The sequence below is a fragment of the Pempheris klunzingeri genome, chromosome 5, assembly GCF_042242105.1.
Source record: "Pempheris klunzingeri isolate RE-2024b chromosome 5, fPemKlu1.hap1, whole genome shotgun sequence".
NCBI classification, from domain to species: Eukaryota; Metazoa; Chordata; class Actinopteri; order Acropomatiformes; family Pempheridae; genus Pempheris; species Pempheris klunzingeri.
Window position 1 is genome coordinate 26,003,986 of NC_092016.1, and position 17,840 is coordinate 26,021,825.

General features: G+C 42.9%; 1 protein-coding gene across 2 annotated transcripts in view; it reads left to right on the forward strand.

The window, feature by feature from the left end:
* The window catches only part of wwp2 (WW domain containing E3 ubiquitin protein ligase 2), a 51,626-nt gene that overhangs the window by 21,888 nt on the left and 11,898 nt on the right, over positions 1–17,840 (forward strand). For both annotated transcript variants that reach the window (XM_070830380.1, XM_070830381.1), the window contains exons 10-12: positions 4,998–5,172; positions 14,743–14,797; positions 16,424–16,505. In XM_070830380.1, the coding sequence (XP_070686481.1) occupies positions 4,998–5,172; positions 14,743–14,797; positions 16,424–16,505 (312 nt within the window). The remainder of the gene's footprint in view (positions 1–4,997; positions 5,173–14,742; positions 14,798–16,423; positions 16,506–17,840) is intronic.

The following is a 17,840-nucleotide window of genomic DNA, read 5'->3' on the forward strand; positions in this document are numbered from 1 at the left end:
GTGCTGGCGGTTTTCTACAAGGCAGCGTGTGTGAACGTGTTTGTTATTGAGCGACAATCATTTTTATGTTTGGTACTGACGCTGAGATGCTTGACAAACCCCAGCGTTGCGAATTGGGGATATCATGCCAGCTCAGACCAGACTAAAACCACCAAACACTATCATGTACTGAAAGGCTTCAGTCCGGACCATACCAGCCAAGCTCCTGAGAATATCCTGTTTGTCCTGAGATAGACAAGGACAAGTCTCAGTTTAGTATTCTGTCCTTGCAGTGTATGTCTGATAGTGATGATTCATCAGTAAAGTGATTAATAGCGATAGAGTTTCCTAGTGTTGTGAGCATGTTGTTGTTCAGAAAAAGTTTTAACTGAAGCTCTGGCCGACATTTTCACGATGCATAACTTACAATAATCACAAGGGAGAGCTAAACGCACCCCAAAAATGGCACAAAAAAAAGCAAACAGTGTATTTCCTGTGTTTATTCACTGCAGTACAGAATTGAATTGACAGTTAGCATGTAATAATGAGTCTGAGTGTCATAGTGTCGAAGCTGACCGGAATGTTTCGGAGTGGGAATTTCCTGATACACATTTTAATAGAAAACATAAATGTTATTGTAAGCAATGACACATGGCACCACTTTTCTAGAAAACATATTACTAAAGATTAGATTATGATTACCATGACCATGGAAAATACCTTGCTTTGCTCTGATTGGCTGGCAAGTGTCTGATAAATCATAAAATCATATTTCAGAGCGGTTAATAGTTTCAGTCTCTAGTGTCCAGATGTTCTGAGGGCACCACTGATAACAGTCACAATAATGCAATATGCAGCGTTAACAGTCAAACCCACAGTTGAATCAAAATGAATCCGTCAATTGCTTTTTTGTCCTTTTTCAATAAGTAGCAACGGTACAAGGCTAATCCTGATAATACACTGAGGTGTCCTGATGTAGAAAAATAACAACTAACGGGATGATGCTGCACTTTGCGCACATTATTGTTCGTCACCTCTGTCTTGATGTGTCTCCCTCATATTTTTTTTTCTTACATATTTTTGCTTTCGTTATTTTCAGCATATGACGCCTTGAAGCTGCTACAGACACATGCAGGCTATGGCTTTATATCTGTCTTTGTAGCGTCAATATTAAGAGCACTGCTTTACTTCAAATTATAAAAGTAAACGTGGGCCCTCTCAGCAGTGAAGTATCAGTGGAGCCGTAAACTCAAGTCTTAAAGACACTTGATCCGAAGATAAAGCAGAGTCTTGTAGCAGGTTTAGTTTCATTTGGTCAACACGTCAGACTCCATCCCAATAAAAAATGGAACAGAGACAGAAGATGGGAGCTCATAGTGATCACTGTCAGCCAACGTGCTGATGAATAATGAGTGACCTGTCCACAAGAAGATCAAAGATGTACTGTAAAGTCTTGATCTGGGCAGTTCGCGGTGAGGAAACTGTAAAGTTATAGCTGCAAGAAATACATGGAGGAGATAGTTAATGACATGACTGGTACAAAGAGGTAAAGTCAGATAGCAGAACTAAGTAGAGACTCTCAGACAGGCCATTGTGGGCTCTGGGATTTTCCCTGGCTCCAGTAAATGACTAGCTAGTGCTAATATCAGAGAGGGAATAGTGTTTTTCCTGCCTTTTAAAGGAAGCTCGGAGGCATAGTGGTCAGTGAGACTGTCCCTCAACCAAATAACTCCCTGTGTTTGTAATCATCCACGCTGCTGAAGTGTCCTTGAGCAAGATATTGAAACCTTCTGTACCATCTCCTGGGGAGCTGCCGTGTAGCTGCACTTGAAATCTGACCACAAAAGAGATTTTCCTTTCAAAAGACAACAAAGTATCATTATTATTCATCTCCTTGCATCAGCCAAATACTGTATGCGGGCGCTGTGCTGAAAAGTCCCCAACAAAGAGCATTTTAGACCCCAAATGTACCATTTACAATGCACACATACACGTACACCTATCAAGGCGCTGACAATGTCATTCAGACAGTGAGTCATTTGACATTTGTCATTTTTAGTGTTGCTCAAACCTATTTAGTATCGTGTCTGTCTGGGATCTTTCTATCCAAGGTCTGGCAGTTGTCATTTTTGTTGTATTTTAATAACTTTTCAGATACTTGCTGCCATCTCACTCAAGTACCTGACTAAATTATATAAACATTAGTAGTGCCAAAAGAGTCACTTTGCATGCTTCAAGAGTTTTAGAGATACTGGAGTTAGAATGTTCAATTTGGCTCATTTTGGTGGACAACTTTGATGCCACTGTAAGTTACAATCCTTAACCATCAGTAACCACAGATGTCTTTAAATCAACCACAAGTGAAAGCTTAAGTATTTTTTAATGGTACAGTCTGTTTATTTAGTTTTTTCTTATTGACAACAAACTATAGGAACAGACCCAAACCAATAATGAATTGATTCTACTGACAAGTGATGTCTGTGTGTCCAAAGCCCGATGTCCTATTCCTCTGTGCCACAGAGAGCAATGTTCTCCAGAAACTATTAAACACCCTCACAGTCTTTATAATGAACACACACACACTCATTTCAGTCATTTATCTTGACTCAGTCCCACATCCCCTGTTCTGCTGGAACAAATAGTTACTAGCACACCAAATGTGCGTTTAAACCTTTATGCAGTGTGTCTCTTTATGGTGTAGCCAAAACAGGTGGGCTGAGAGGATTCTTCATCAGATTGTTTCCGTGAAGAAGATTACTGGGATGCCAAGGCCGAGTCATGTGGTCTGATCTCAGGCTGCAAGCCCAAGAGTTATTTTCCACACAACACTAGGACATATTAGAAGCGTTTGTTTATCTTGATGTCGTCTTGGAGATGTTTTAGACGTGTAGACGTATTTTAGTGCACAACGGTGCCACACTAACCTCGGTGACATATGTTGTGTTACCTGTGGCACCCTGTGGTTTGCCAGTTGGATGGTTTTAATCAGAAGCAGGAGCAAGTGTTGAGTTTGCACTAGCAAGACACGGCGGAAGGAGAGTCATCAGTAAACACGGAAACTTCATCCACAGTGACCATAGTGTGCCTGCATTGTTTCCTGTCAATCCCTTGTGTGTGGGCACACAGGACAGGCAGACTGGCAGTAGGCAGGCAGTAACAATGAAAACTACAACATAGAGCGCTAGTTAAAGGATGTGAACACATTGAATTGTTATTGCTGAAACACTGAACACAGTCATAAATAGCATCAGAAATGGTTTAGGGGTAAGGACACCAACTTTAAACTGCAACCTCCCTGGTCTGAGTCTGGATGGGACTATTCTCCATCTCTCTGTCTTCTCCCTCCTGTCAACTTGGTAACAGATGCATAAAATGTCCCAAAAATACTCCATGAGTATTACTCGGTGAGTATTTTTGGGGCATTGAGTTTGATGTAATGAAAAGCTAAGGGATAATAACTTCAGATAAAGTTGACTGAGCATGTAAACCCTCACCATAATACCCTGCTGCACATGTTGTATTAAATCTGTCGTGTGTGAGTTTGTATTAATGGCTTTGGTGCAACAGAAGTGTCTGTTTAGAGGTCTTGGACCACAGGGAGGACCCAGCAAATGAAAAGTCTGTGTCTTTAGAGCCGTCCTTTTTGTAAGTGAGTGAAGGAGAGAGTAGAACTGTGACTTTGTGTGTGTTGTAGCACTTCTGTGTGTCGTTCAGATTCCTTCTATCTATATGAAATCCAATATTACGGAGTGTGGATAAAGTGTGTTCCAAACTTTTTGGCTGATGTAAAGCTCACTATAGATGAGCAGAGCAGAACTTCTTTCACAGCTTGTCTCACATATTAATTTAAGCAGCTGTTCGATCACTTTCAAACACTGAACAAACCGGAGAGAACGAAGGACGCCGATACAGTTCTCCAACTTATCATGAAAGGTTGAGAAAAAAAAAAAAAAAAAAGTCAAGGAGTTTTTTTAACATTAGGGCTACATTGGCTGTGCTGTCATGGTCTACATGGGTGTTTATTCCTTTTTGCGTGTGCTTTTCTCAAGCCTCTTGGTATCTACATGGTGTGTTTTTGTTAGCGTACGGAAGTTGACGGTGTTTTCTCTTCCAAATTCTGTTGTGCTGAAGTCAGAGATATCAGAATAGCAGCATAAGAGCAGTCTGGTCTGTGTGTGTGTGAAGCCATGTCAATGTGTGTGTGTATTTCTATATCTCAGTCCATGTCCAGGCCTCCCATCTCAGGGGGAGAGCAGGATATACATAGGCCTCTGAGTAATGCCACTGGCAGGCACTGACATACAAACACAGACCACAGCACATGGTTATTGTCACTGAGGAACCTGGTGTCTCCCTTTGTTTTCTCTCATCATCGTAATTGACGCCTGGCTTTGTATTCAAAGTACATAAACTGTTTGATCGCATCTGAGGCTGAGCCAATCCAGCGATAGCACTGTTAAAATACAGCAATGACAATCCATCAGGTGTCCCTGGAAAGCTGAGTTACTGATCATGTCCAAGTTTGGGGGGTTTGTTTACATGTACAGCTTTTTAGAAAGTCTGAAAAACCAGAAACTGGTTACATTTAAAACCAGAAGAAATGTTAAAATGTGATGGCATCTGTTTTATTCTACTCATCTCAGCAATCCTCAATTCTAATAAAGTGCGTTCTATCAGGAATAGTTCAGATGGTCGAACCATCATTTCCTTCCCCATCTCTTGTTTTCCTTTTCTGTGCTTCCTGCTCCTTCCTGAGCGTCTTCACGTCTTTACTCTTTTATCCCCTATTCCTTCCATTTTCTTTTCTTTCCTGCCTCCCACTCTGTCTCCCTCCTCTTACTGTTTTCTTTTGCTTTTCTTGCCTTTGCCTCTTTTTCCTGTCCTGCATAAATCAGTGCTCTTACTATCAGCAGGACAACTGTTTGGTCGAACCACCCACTCTTGACGCACTTACTCTGCTGTAGATGTTGTTGAAAGCCACAGCCCCCTCACTCCCCCCCTCTCTGTCCCCCCTCCAGCTGGGAAAAGCGAGTGGACCAGCGGGGCAGGTTCTACTATGTGGACCACAACACCAGAACCACCACCTGGCAGAGGCCCACGGCCGAGTCCGTGCGCAACTACCAGCAGTGGCAGAGCCAGCGCAGCCAGCTGCAGGGCGCCATGCACCAGTTCAGCCAGCGCTTTCTCTACCAGGTACTCCAGGCCTTCACTGGCCGAGTTTACATACATACATACAGGATGCGAGTACACAGGACACCTTGCCGAGTCAAAGGTAACGTGTCATTTGAATAGGTTTCTCATGCAGGAACAGCACTATGCAACGAACTGATCAACCACAACACGTGCTCATTAAACTAAATGCAACTTACGTATATGAAGTACTGTGCAAGAGTTTTAGGCAGATGTGAAGAAATGCTGTCAAGCTTTCAAAAATATAAAAAGTAGTATATGCATGTTTATTTTTTATCAATCTACAAAATGCAAAGTGAGCGAACAAGAAGAATCTAAGTCAAATCAACATTTGGTGTGACCACCCTTTGCCTTCAGAACAGCATCAGTTCTTCAGGTACACTTGTACAGTTGTTGAAGGAACTCGGCAGGTAGGTGGTTCCAAACATCTTGGAGAACCAAACACAGATCCTCTGTGGATGTAGGCTGCCTCAGATCCTTCTGTCTCTTCATGTGTTGTTGAGATCAGGGCTCCGTGGGGGCCACACCATCACCTCCAGGACTCCTTGTTGTTCTTTACGCTGGAGATAGTTCCTAATGATGTTGGCTGTATGTTTGGGGTCTATTTCGAAGGGAAGTGAGCATAATGCGTCTTGCATCCAAGTTTCTTTGGCTGACCACTGTGTCTCCGGCCCTCAACGTTGCCTGATTCTTTGTGCTTCTTCAAAAGAGCTTGAACAGAACATCTTGAAACCCCAGTCTGCTTTGAAATCTCTGCCTGGCAGAGACCTTGCTGATGCAGTATGACTAACTTGTGTCTTGTTGCTGTGCTCAGTCTTGCCGTGGTGTATGACCTGTGAGATGAATCTGTTCCTCCCCCAGTTTTAAGCCTCCTACAGCTGCCTCTGTTTCAGTTAATGACTGTGTTTCAACTTAATTAGTTAATTATACAGCTGACTATGATCCTACAAAATCCCTGACTTTATGCAAGTGTCCCTAGAAGAATTGATGCTGTTTTGAAGGCAAAGGGTGGTCACACCAAATATTGATTTGATTCAGATTTGATTCTTTTTGCTCACTTTGCGTTTTATCAATCGATAAAAATAGACAATTAAGTCTTATATTTTTGAAAACATTCCTACTTTACAGCATTTCCTCACACCTGACTTTTGCACAGCATTGTGTAGTGAGGCCAACAGACTGTGATGTATTACGTGAACAGACGGACAGCAATTTCTGTCAGTAGCTGTGTGTCAATCCAATTGAGGAAACCATAATCACTAAATGTATAGTTTACAACAAGGTGGCAGTTAACCAGACTCCTCCAGGGTGACTTGTGAGTAACAGTCTGTGTTGTATGTGTGTGTGTGTGTGTTTCTATCACAGTGAAGAGTAAGCACCACTGCCATCCAGCAACTCAACGATTGTACTAAAATCAGTGAATCACTGAACCAGAACCGTAAAGGTTCAGGTCATCAAACCAAAGCACTGAACTAAAGATTCTAAAACACTCCATAGAGCTGAGGAAATCATTCTCTTTGTGGTCATCTTTTCAAGAGACACATTAAACATGGTTATTTGATGAATTATTAATATACAAAATATGCTGATTAGTACAGCTTTAAGCAGGCCCGGACGGTAGCGCAGTGGATAATTGCGCATGCCATCAGCCTGGGGAACCCGGGTTCGACTCCCTCCCAGTCCCGGCTACCAAAAATGGGCGAGGGTTGCGTCAGGAAGGGCATCCGGTGTAAAAAACTAATGCCAAAATCTACAAGTGGATCCCCGGAAGGGAGCAGCCAGAAAAAGGACTTTTCATAGCTAACATCAACTCTAGCTCGCTGGTGTTGGTGGCATCAGAAAGCATTATTGATGCTGATGAATAAGGCAGAGTTTAACTGAGATATTTTAGCTGATGCCTCCAGCAGCCTCTCATTTGCACAATTTTCAGTAAAGCGGTAAATCTCTGAGATCAATTGTGGCATTTGTCTGTTTAGCCATTAGCAGGGTGGTTATCCATCCTAATGCAAACCGCCCAGTTCAAACCAACCAGAAAGATTAAAAACATCCTGTGCCTCAGACCACCAGCCTTAACCCAGTCCCTGGCAAGACTGTCTGTTTTAGAGCAGCAAATGCAGAAAATGTCAGTATGCTGTAAGTGGAATCACGATTGTATGGAACCTCAGCTGCAGTAAAAAGACATTTATTCAAATGAAAGGAGGTTTCTTTATAGCAGCACAGGACGGAGAATCTTTGCAGCATGTTATTATGTGAACGAATCATGACCCACACTTCTCTTTATAATCATGTCCGATTTGGAATTTGAAAAAAAAAAAATAGCTTGATACACACAACAGACAAGAGATGCAAAAGATTTCATGTTTTGGAAAAGTCTTCCTCTGAGGTAAACAGAAAGCTTATATTTTTCAAGATGCTCATAAATGCTTTTTTTCCCCCACTTCTGTCATCTCGTAGGAGTTGTTTGAGGTAAAAGGCTGCGGTGTCACACATTACTGCTGGCTTTAGAGTTGGGCTGGGTTTCTCTGCTTCAGCTCACATTGATGAGATTAAAAACACAGTGAAATACTTTTCATGAAAATCACATAATGGATCTTTGTTTAGATTTGCATGTCATCCCCACAAATGCACCTCTGGGCTGAACACAATCAATACATGTTTTGAGTAAGATCAGCACAGTATGCGACACAGTGTGGTTTACCCGTTGGCTTGCAGTCAGAAAACATCGACTATGTGGGAGTGGGGGGGGGCTTGTTTATAGTGTTTTTCCAGTAGAGTCAGTCCAGGTTCGGCCGTGTCTCTAACAGTGGCCGTCCTCTCCGCGTAACAGCCAAGGTCAGACAGCAGCCAGACAGTAAAGACTTATGGGACTAAAACAACAGAACTTTGTGAATGGACCATTAGTAAAACCAGCCTTAAAACTCTTATGGGCTTCTATAAAAACACCCCCACCCTGCGCTCTGGGTGTGTTTGTGTGTTTGTGTGTGTGTTAGCGTCTCATTTTCTACATGTTCTATGCATCTCATTCTGGCTGTTTGTGTGCTTTCATGTGTTCTGGATCTCTTGTGTGTGTTTTTCATCTTTGACATAATCAACACCCGTTTTTCACTACATCTGCCCTTCTAGCCCACTCAGTCTGTCCTCTTTATCCAAGCACCGCCATCCTTCCGTCCCTCCCTTTTTTTTTTTTTTTTAACTTTGTTTTTCCACACATTGACGATTTCACACCCAAATATTCCTCCTTTTACATTCTCCATCACACAGCTGCGGTCAGCTTTGGGCAAAGGTTTTATTGCATAGTCAACCGCAATATTCAGTCTCCAAAATGAATTTTTGTTGGTGTCCACACAGCCACACACTACTGAAGTGAGAGTAATTGAACTTTGAACATTAACTCAAACATACGGGCAGTTCCACATACAAGCAGCAGGGAAACAGAACTCCTTTGTGAAAAGTTAAACACCAAATATGAACAGGTGGTAGCTTTCACTGATTTATTGTCTACTGGCATGTACAGTAGCTCTTGGCAGCTGATCATGCTGGACCCTGGTAATAGTATCACTCTGTTTGCTTTATTGATTGTAACACCAATGTTATTACTGTAACTGAAATGGCCTTCTGTTAATGCTGCCCTTTAGCAGGGAAAGTTCTGCTCACATCTCCATTTAAGACATAAATCAGAGGAATATGAAGGCATCAGAGAGAGTAAGATGTAATTTCTTCTCTTCTATTGCTGGGTATCAAACCTCAGTGCCCAACAACATGTGTCCAGAGCACAAAGTATGGAAAGTACCATATCTGCCATTAAAGGCTTTGTTGGATTCCTAGTCATGTTTCTTTACAATTTGATCAGATTTTTAAAATTTGAATATAGCTTTGCTAGTTTTAGCCAAAGAGTTACAGTTACTTCTAAACTCAAACGTTAACTTCAGGTCGTGGGGAGCCCCAGGTCATAGGATGCTACATTCCTGCAGTAGAAAAGGGCCACTAAAAAATGTAAAATGGTACCCAACCTGTTCGTTTCTGCTATAAAGACCTCAGAACACCTTGAACCTTGGGTTTGAAATGCCCTGTGCCGTAGAAAGTGTACCTAAGTAGTTAGATGTATGATTTTTGGCTCACTGTCATCTTAAATATCTCTGTCAATACTGTGCGGCTCTATGATGCATTGTTACTGTTGCTTATAGCAGAGATAAGTGTTTGATTTATCATCTAGTTCAGTCAGACAGGGAGGCTGATATTTAAGGATGTGGACGATGCTGTCAGGAGACTCGCCACAGTCTGACTAATGGCCAGGTTACCATATATGTTTCCAGGTACGTCAGATGTCATGTGAGCTGTAAAAATGCCTGAAGAAACATAAATACAGTTCTTAGCAGTGTCAAGATTAACTCAGGTCTTTCCCTCACTAAAGATGACGCTGCACTCGCTCTGCCCACATTGGGACAGAAATATTCAGGTTTGGTGTTGGCTGGAAACTTTGCCTCCTTTCTTCCTTTTCCTCTGCCCATGTTCCCTCACTCCCTCCTCTCCCTAAGTGTGTGTGTGTGTGTGTGTGTGTGTGTGTGTGTGTGTGTGTGTGTGTGTGTGTGTGTGAGAAAAGCCAATAGGCAGGCCTGCCCTCCATGTTGATAGTGCATTGCTCTGTCTTGGAATGCCCACACTGCTGATAGCAGGAACTATTTATGGCCCCAGTGTGTGTGAAGAAGGAAGCCCACACAAAAGAGCTCATAGTTTAACTGTGAACATAGCCACATGTTCTACTAGCCGAAATACACTCTCACTGTGTGGACACGCTATAAAAAATAATTACTCCAAAATAATTACTTAAAAAAACTTCTCTGGGATAATGATTTATCATCCTCTCTTGTCATTTAAAATGAGGAGCTTTATTTTCTGTGACTTCTCAGGATTCTGTCGTGTGTGCGCGTGTGTGTGGTTTTGGGGATGCTGATGTGTGTGTGTAGGTGCCTACTGTTAAATCATGTGCTTTTTTTTTTCTGTGTGTGAGTTTGAGCAAATGTGTTCACGGGGCTGTAATGTCGAGGTCAGGTGCCACATTTCTTTTCTGTAGCACATGACAACTAAAGAGGTTCAAGGGGCTGGTCGTCCTCTTAAATGGACCATGGCGCTGTAACGGGTGCCTGCATATGCTCACACTCACACACACTCACACACTCACACACACACACATACAAACATAGACACATACTCTCTGTGCACAGTGTGCAAACTCATAAACACAAGCACCAAAGTGTGCATGCATTGAGAGTTTTCATGTCTTAGTTACACATGGATACATGGAGAAACTTTTTTTGTTTCTTTTTGTGTGTGTGTGTGTGTGTGTGTTTGCAGAGTAATTGCAGCTCGTTAGGAACCCCAGAGAGAGCCGCCTAAGAGTCATTAACTGCCGTTTCCGGCTCTCCCCTCTCTCTTCTCCCCTTCTTTTCACTTCTGCCAGCCTTCCTTTCCTTCACCTATATCTCTTCCTTTAACCCCACCCCCTCCCACCTCTCCATCTTTGTGTTGCCTCTCCGAAATCCCCCCAATTTCCCAAATCCCCCTTCGCTCTAAAATATCTTTGTTTTTATCTTGGCTAATTTCAGATAACCTCTCCCTCTTTCCCTTTTCTGTTTTTACCACTCTTCATTAGTCTTTCGCTCCATCCTCTCACCTTCCCTCAATTACCTCCTTCTTTCTCCCTCCACTCTCTCTGACTTTCATTCTCGCTGGAACAAGGACCCTTAACAGCAGCACCTGAATCGGCCCTGTGTTTTATCACTTGCACCACTGAACAGAAAACACACACACGCGTCCATGCGGCTGAATGTCACGTTCAGTCATGTTTGCACACAACCCGTCAGTGCTCATGTTTCCATAAAGCACATTTGTAAGCAGTTCATGCCATGAAAGGACAATGAACAGAATTTATTCTAAACTGCTCCGATAGAGGTTATATTAATGTTCCGTTATGAATAAAAGAAAGATTAATGTGATTTAACAACAGAGAGATCATGTCAGTCTGTCCGGACAGATTTTCCTCTGCACGTTATGATCTTAAATGCATACATTTGTACATTTATTTATACATTTATATTCTCATGTTTTAAAGTTTTTAGTTTTCCAAGCCGCACCAAAAGGCCAAAGAGCAGTAAGTTGTTTACTTGTTACTGTTGGGCTCGTTGAGACAACTGCACACCCACACCCACACCCACACTCCACTCCACCCCACTTCACTTCACTCCACTCCACAATTTTGAATTGTTGACTTTATTTGTCTGTCCACAGGTTTTTAACACAGCAAATATGTGTTCCAGGAATACAAAAAGCATGTCAAAGGGACATTTTGAGCCTTAGAGCATCCACTATATATATTTATACTGTCTTTTGACAGCACTACATTTTGCTCCCATAACGTGGGGACATTGGGGGATGTAGACAGGAAGTATAATGTTGCAGTGGTGTCGGTGTGTTAGCTATGGGTTACATTCTTAGCCCCGGCAAATTGGCGCCGTTAAGAAAATGCCAAATTAGGTAATAGTAGTTCCTGTTTGTTGTGTACCCGTGGATGTACAGACACTGGACCGCTTTGAAGTGATAATTCTCAGTTGACTGGAGTCATACAATTTTTTTTTTTTTTATGTTTTCAACCAAATTTATGGACATTTATTTGCAATGGACATCAGAGATCATTTTATTCTCGGGAAGTCGCTCTGAATATATCGATACAGTATGTTTACATTGGCTGAGTGTTCACATTTGACTGCGTCATGGCTCAGAGAAAGTAGTAATTGCAGCAATCGGGTGCTAACGATGTTTAAGTACCTAAATCCTAAAGCACTATCTGCTCCAACTGCTGACTGTGTTGATAAAGAGGCCAGCCCCGTTTTCTTAAGTAAAGCCAGTGATTTGAAGATGTCACCTTGGAGCTTTAGGGATTTTATGATAATCTTCTTATCCAGTAATAAAAATAATCCTTTGGGTAAGGTGCTACCAGAAATTATACTGAAGAATCACACAAGGTGTGGATCCCCTCTATTTAAAATTTCAGCCTTCATGTGAAATGAAATACACAAGCAAAGCAGAAAAACGCAAATATTCACCAGCAAAAACATTTTCGCTCTGCATAGATGAACTACTGCATTTCTAAATTCACACAGGGCCTCACATAATATGAGGTACGTTTATATGACTTACTCAGACAAAGTGTGCTTGCCTAAATCTGTCTGAAACACACAGACGTGTTGTGTCTTCAAGTGCCTGAATGGCTGATGAACTCACTGACCTCAACTTTACTGGATTCCTGTCTGTCACTTTTTTTCCTTGTGTACACAGATGTACAAGTAGCGAGTCATCTGTGCAACAGAAATGTGACAAAAGTCTTCATTGTTTTATGAATTAACAGTTGTCGTTTAGTACTGATTAGTTCACAAGTAGGATTCTGTATCTTCTGAAGCCACATTGTTGGTAAAGTGTTCTAACATGAATCAACTAGTTGAAATCGCTGTCTTCACCTGTGGTGCCTGTCCTTTATGGCAGAATTCTTTCAGATCCATAACACACGGCCATTATTTCACACGTTTCTGCCAACATGCTGCTTTCCCCTCTCTTCCTCTCCCTCCCTTGTTTTCTCAGTCTCTTTCTTTCGGTCTGGAAGCTGTTGAGGAGCTCAATGGTCAGAGCCAGGATGAAGTCATCATGTCTTTATATCATTATATTCTCCTTTTACCTTTTTTAGTCACAGAAAACCCATAAGGGTGGGGCGCCCGGGCATAGATTGGCTGCCGATGGGAGCGACACACACACACACACACACACACACACCCTTTAACCCTGCTGTGTGCCCTCTCTCGCTCCTCCAGCAGGCCCCATCCTTTCCATCCCGACTCCCTCAGAGTTTCCATGACAGAGCCATTTTAAATGGGCACAGTCACATTTCTCCTTGGGAAATGCTGTGTAAAGTGACGTTGACGTTCGGTGTATAATGCTCTACTTTACTGGCTTCTCAGAAAATAATCATCACTTTTGTGGTGCAGCATGTCTCAGTGAAAAAAGCCTTTGAAGATCCACCAGTTTTCATTTGGAAAATGAGGGTTTTGGTTTTTTCACTTCAGTATAGCCAATAAAGGACAACAAGCGCTACCTTTGCTGCCAAAACCAGCCATTTAGTAGATGGGGAAGCCACCAGAGCAGAGTTTTCTCACACTTCTTGCTGATTTTCTGAATGCATAATGGTTGTTTTTGTGTCCATATTGAGGGTTGTTTAGCTCCTTACAATCATCAAATACTGCACTCACCTTTTTATTTACAGTACAGCCCCACTACAACATTAACCAGCACAACATGTTGATGTCATGAGAGGGGTCGGTGCTCTGCTTGGTGGTATAGTTAATGATTTTGAAGTTGTTTGCAACACACCTAAACCGGCCTGTTTGATACCCATCAGTGGCCACTAATTCCCAACAAGCGTCTTTTCAGCTACTTTTCCACTCAAGCTAATATATTCATGTGGGTTTGCGTGTGTGTGTGTGTGTGTGTGTGTGTGTGTGTATTCCAACATAAGAACGTACACACTGACTGTTTGCCATGGACAAACTTTCCACACTGTGGCACACACACGCACGCTTCTTTTTTTTTTCTGTGTGTGTGTGTGTGTGTGTGTGTGTGTGTGTGCAGGCTAAGTAAACCCCACAGTGGTTTCCAGGCCCAGGGTGAATAAAGGTGCCTTTTGTCAGGTCCAGGGTGGGTTGGGGCGACTGGAGAGGAGGCGGGGTGGGTGGGACGGGGGGTGTCCAGTCTGGAACAAGCATGAATGTTCCCTCAGTTCCCTCAGACATCGCACTTCCCTGCCTACTTTCACAGCAGCGCTAGAAGAGAGCAAGAGAAGAGAGGAGGAGGAGGACCTCAGGGTGGGGTAGGGAGGGGTGCCAGGGTGGAGGAGGTGGGGTGTATTTGAGGAGGTGAGCGGGAAACCGGGGGGGGTGGGGCTTGCATCCAGCCAGTGAGCTCATTGGAACAGCGTTGTTGTTTTATCCTCCTACCAAGCATGTAGTTTTTGGAAGGCATACGAGCCACCAGCCGGCCAGCTTCCTCAGTCGCCCCTTACCGCTGCAGCAGAGAGGAGCCACCCCCACCCCTCTCTGCCCTTAACACTTACACACACATGCATGCACACACTTCAGGTAGCTTGACTTGCCCACAGGTATCATCCCTGGTTTCGTGAGTTAGTGTGGTCGAGCGAAGACTTGATTGTCCAAGTTTTGGACAGCTTTACTGAGTGAGTCTTACTCCTGTTTTTTTTTTTTTTTCTTATTTTTTCTGACTTATCTGAACTCTCATTGGTTTTCCCTTCTTTCTGTATTTTTTGGGATGTTTTTTCTCAACCTTTTCGTCCTCCTCATCCTCATACGTCGGTGAGAAGCCGAGTGGACAGACAGAAGAATTTGACGCTGCGCTGTACAACGAGGACAAACACTGATTTAAAAAAGCTGCGCAGAGAGGTGGAAGGAAAGAGGAGAGAGATGGAAAGGTGTCCTAACCGGATTTGTTTTGTCTCTCTCTCTGTTTCTCCCTCAGCCGTCTGGTGCTCCGGTGGAAAATGATCCTCTGGGCCCGCTGCCTCCTGGATGGGGTAAGTTTGCCTATCATACTCCTTGTATATACGCCACAGTGAGTGGGGGCTGAATTGCTATAAAATGGTCTCCAGGTTTGGCTTCTGTCAGCAGACTAGATTGTGGTCAGTGTTAAAGTCCCCCATACCTGCTGGAGGTGTGCGGTGTTAAAGCAGTCAGCCAGGACTGGAGTCTTTAGTCTGGGCTGTCAAGCAAAACCTGAAACCGAAGTATTTTTGACAACTCTTGTCAGTAGTCAAAAGGGGAAGCAATGTTATTATTGAAAATGTGCTTTTGATATCTGCAGGCAACTGTGAGGGAGTGAGGTTTGGGTGAAATGCTGCAAAATGTTTGCAGCATGGCAGCATTTTCTCCCCTCATAGAACTCTGAACACATTTTTTATGACTTTATATGACATCAGAAACAAGCTGGTTCAGTGGCTTTTATTATTTGGCCTTTATTATTATTGAGTTCCTTCCTTCCTTCCTCAGAACAGATTTGTTGTTAATAGATCAATTCATGGCTCCACTCCAGATCTTGATTTTTATTCTGCTGTTGAGTATCTGGATAAAATGGTCTCTGCCGCACGCACTCCCTTTACAGTTCAGAAATGACAGACGCTGCATTATTGATGGGACTCTTCATCATCCAGCATTTTCCCAAATGAGTTATGGAATCGGATCCTCACAGCATCGTGTTACACACACTCATTCATTCATAAATGAGCACTGCTGGCAGCTCCTGACCCACCAACATTTTCACAGGCTTCATCACACGGCCGTGTTCTCTCCAAAAACCCTCACTCCCTGTCCATGATCCCTTTTCAACATGTTGCAGTACCTCAAGACGAAAACCTCAATTATATCACTGGCTCAGATTCGCTTCTCTGGCGCGCTCTTTTTCTTCTGCGGTCGCTTCCCTCACTTTTCTTTTTTTTTTTTTTTTTTTTTTTTTCAAAAAGAGGGAAAGATGGAGGAGAAGGAAAAGAGACATTGGCGAATGAAAGAAACTAGAAAAGGGGGTGGGGGGGTCAAACTGGATAGTAAAGTGGGGGTGGAGTGAGTCAAGGAGAAAGCTAGGAAGAGTTGCAGTGTGAGCACTACTGTTTCTGGGCCCTCCACACACTCCTGTTAATGAGAAAAAGATGTCAGAGCGATGGAGGGAGGAGGATGGGGGACCAGCTACTACAGCAGACCATTGGCCTGCCACACACACACACACACACACACACACTGAACATTTCACACACTTCCATGAAATTTTATTCTTTGTTTGCTACCATTTTTGACATCAAATCTTCGCTCCAAATGTAATATTTTCTCCTAAGGACTTGGTCACTTTGACTTTCTATCTCCCCCACCGCAGCCTTCATTCTTGTACACACCAAAAAACACACAAACACACACTTAGGTTTACCCCGGTGAGGTATTTCGATCAAGCTATGGCGAAATATCACACAACCTTGCTGGTTTTCTATCATGGTGGTGAGATATTTTTTTCTCTTCATCCTGAAAGAGAGAGAGAGCCCAGTTGTTGCTGTCAGACTCTCAGGTGATCCCTCGGACAGTCGTCTACTTATTGTGGAGTTTATCCTCTGACCTTAAACATCACAAATCCCATCAAACTGTTCTGTTTGTGTCCACAGAGAAGCGTCAGGACAATGGCAGAGTGTACTTCGTCAACCACAACACACGAACAACCCAGTGGGACGATCCTCGGACCCAAGGGTGAGACCACGAACTTGAAAAAGTACTAGTGTGGTTGTGTGTGCGTGTGTTCGTGTGTGTGCACGTCGCTTTGGGTGTTTGCTCGTACCGAAGAAGATCCTCATCATACACAGCTTGAGTTTGACGACAAATGGAGTCATCTGCTTTATGATGGGTGTGACGTCCTGGAATATTATGGAATCTTAAAGAGGAGCGTTCCACAAAAAGGGAAAATTCGATTCTCTGAGACAGTCGAGGAAAATTGAAATATGTGCAGGAACATGTCAGAATGTATTTTACAAACGGACTTTTCTGAACTGAAGAACAGCATTGGTAAAAGAAAATTCATTATAACTTCTACCTGTGTGGGAACCTTAGTTTTCCCTGTGGTTCATCTCACTCCTCCCCAAACTCTAAACAACCTCAGATGAATTTGGAAACTTTTCGGGCTTTAGTCTGATATCATACAATCTGTCTGCTGTTTGTTTCATCATCTTTCTGGCATCGCTCTCTATTTCTTTGACATTTAAACACTTCCTGAGCTCTTCAATTTATTTTACTCTCACCTCTCTCATTGTAATTGAACCTCTAGCTCTTTGTCGGCCACTTGGTTGGATAAAGTTGATTTCACGTAGATTTTGAACCTTCAGTGCTCTTGAACTTGCGGAGCATCCTCTTCTCTGTATGCTCCAATAAGGGCAAGCTGGTTACTTACTCCAGTTTGTGTAACATTACATTTTAGCCACAGCACAGCATTCGAAAAAAATCAGGAGGTTGTTGTACAACACATGCTGCTGTTCTGAGGGTGTTTCCAGATCCCCCAAAGGCTCCTCTAACCATCTGAATTAAAAAAGGAAATGAAACAAGTTTGAACAATGTGGGCCTAAATGTAAACATCTTATTGTCAATAATAGTAATGAAAAAACAAAAAGTCTTTTAGGATTCGGGAAGAACCTTCAGAACAGTAGCAGGTGTTGTTTGGTGGGTAGCTGGGGATCTATTTTTCAGACAACCTGATGCTCTGTGATATGAACATAATGATAATACCTGAGAGGCACAGACCTCGCAAGTTTGAAACGAGGAAGGGTGGAACGAGAAAGTCATGGCCACATAAAAAATATTCAGTCACTACTGTTTAGTTTAATAAGATTAAAGTTTGCATGGGCCTCACTGATGAAGCCCTTCAGACTTTATTGAGTTCGTCTCCAGTGGTTCGAAGCAGCCTGAAAGTCAAGCATGTCCTCAAAAGAGCACAGCTGTGAATTTCAAACCATCGCAGGGTTTTGTTTTAGTGTCCACGGCTTTAGATCCACAGGTTGGCGGGAAGGTGTGTTAGTTTCATCCCCAGGACAGGGC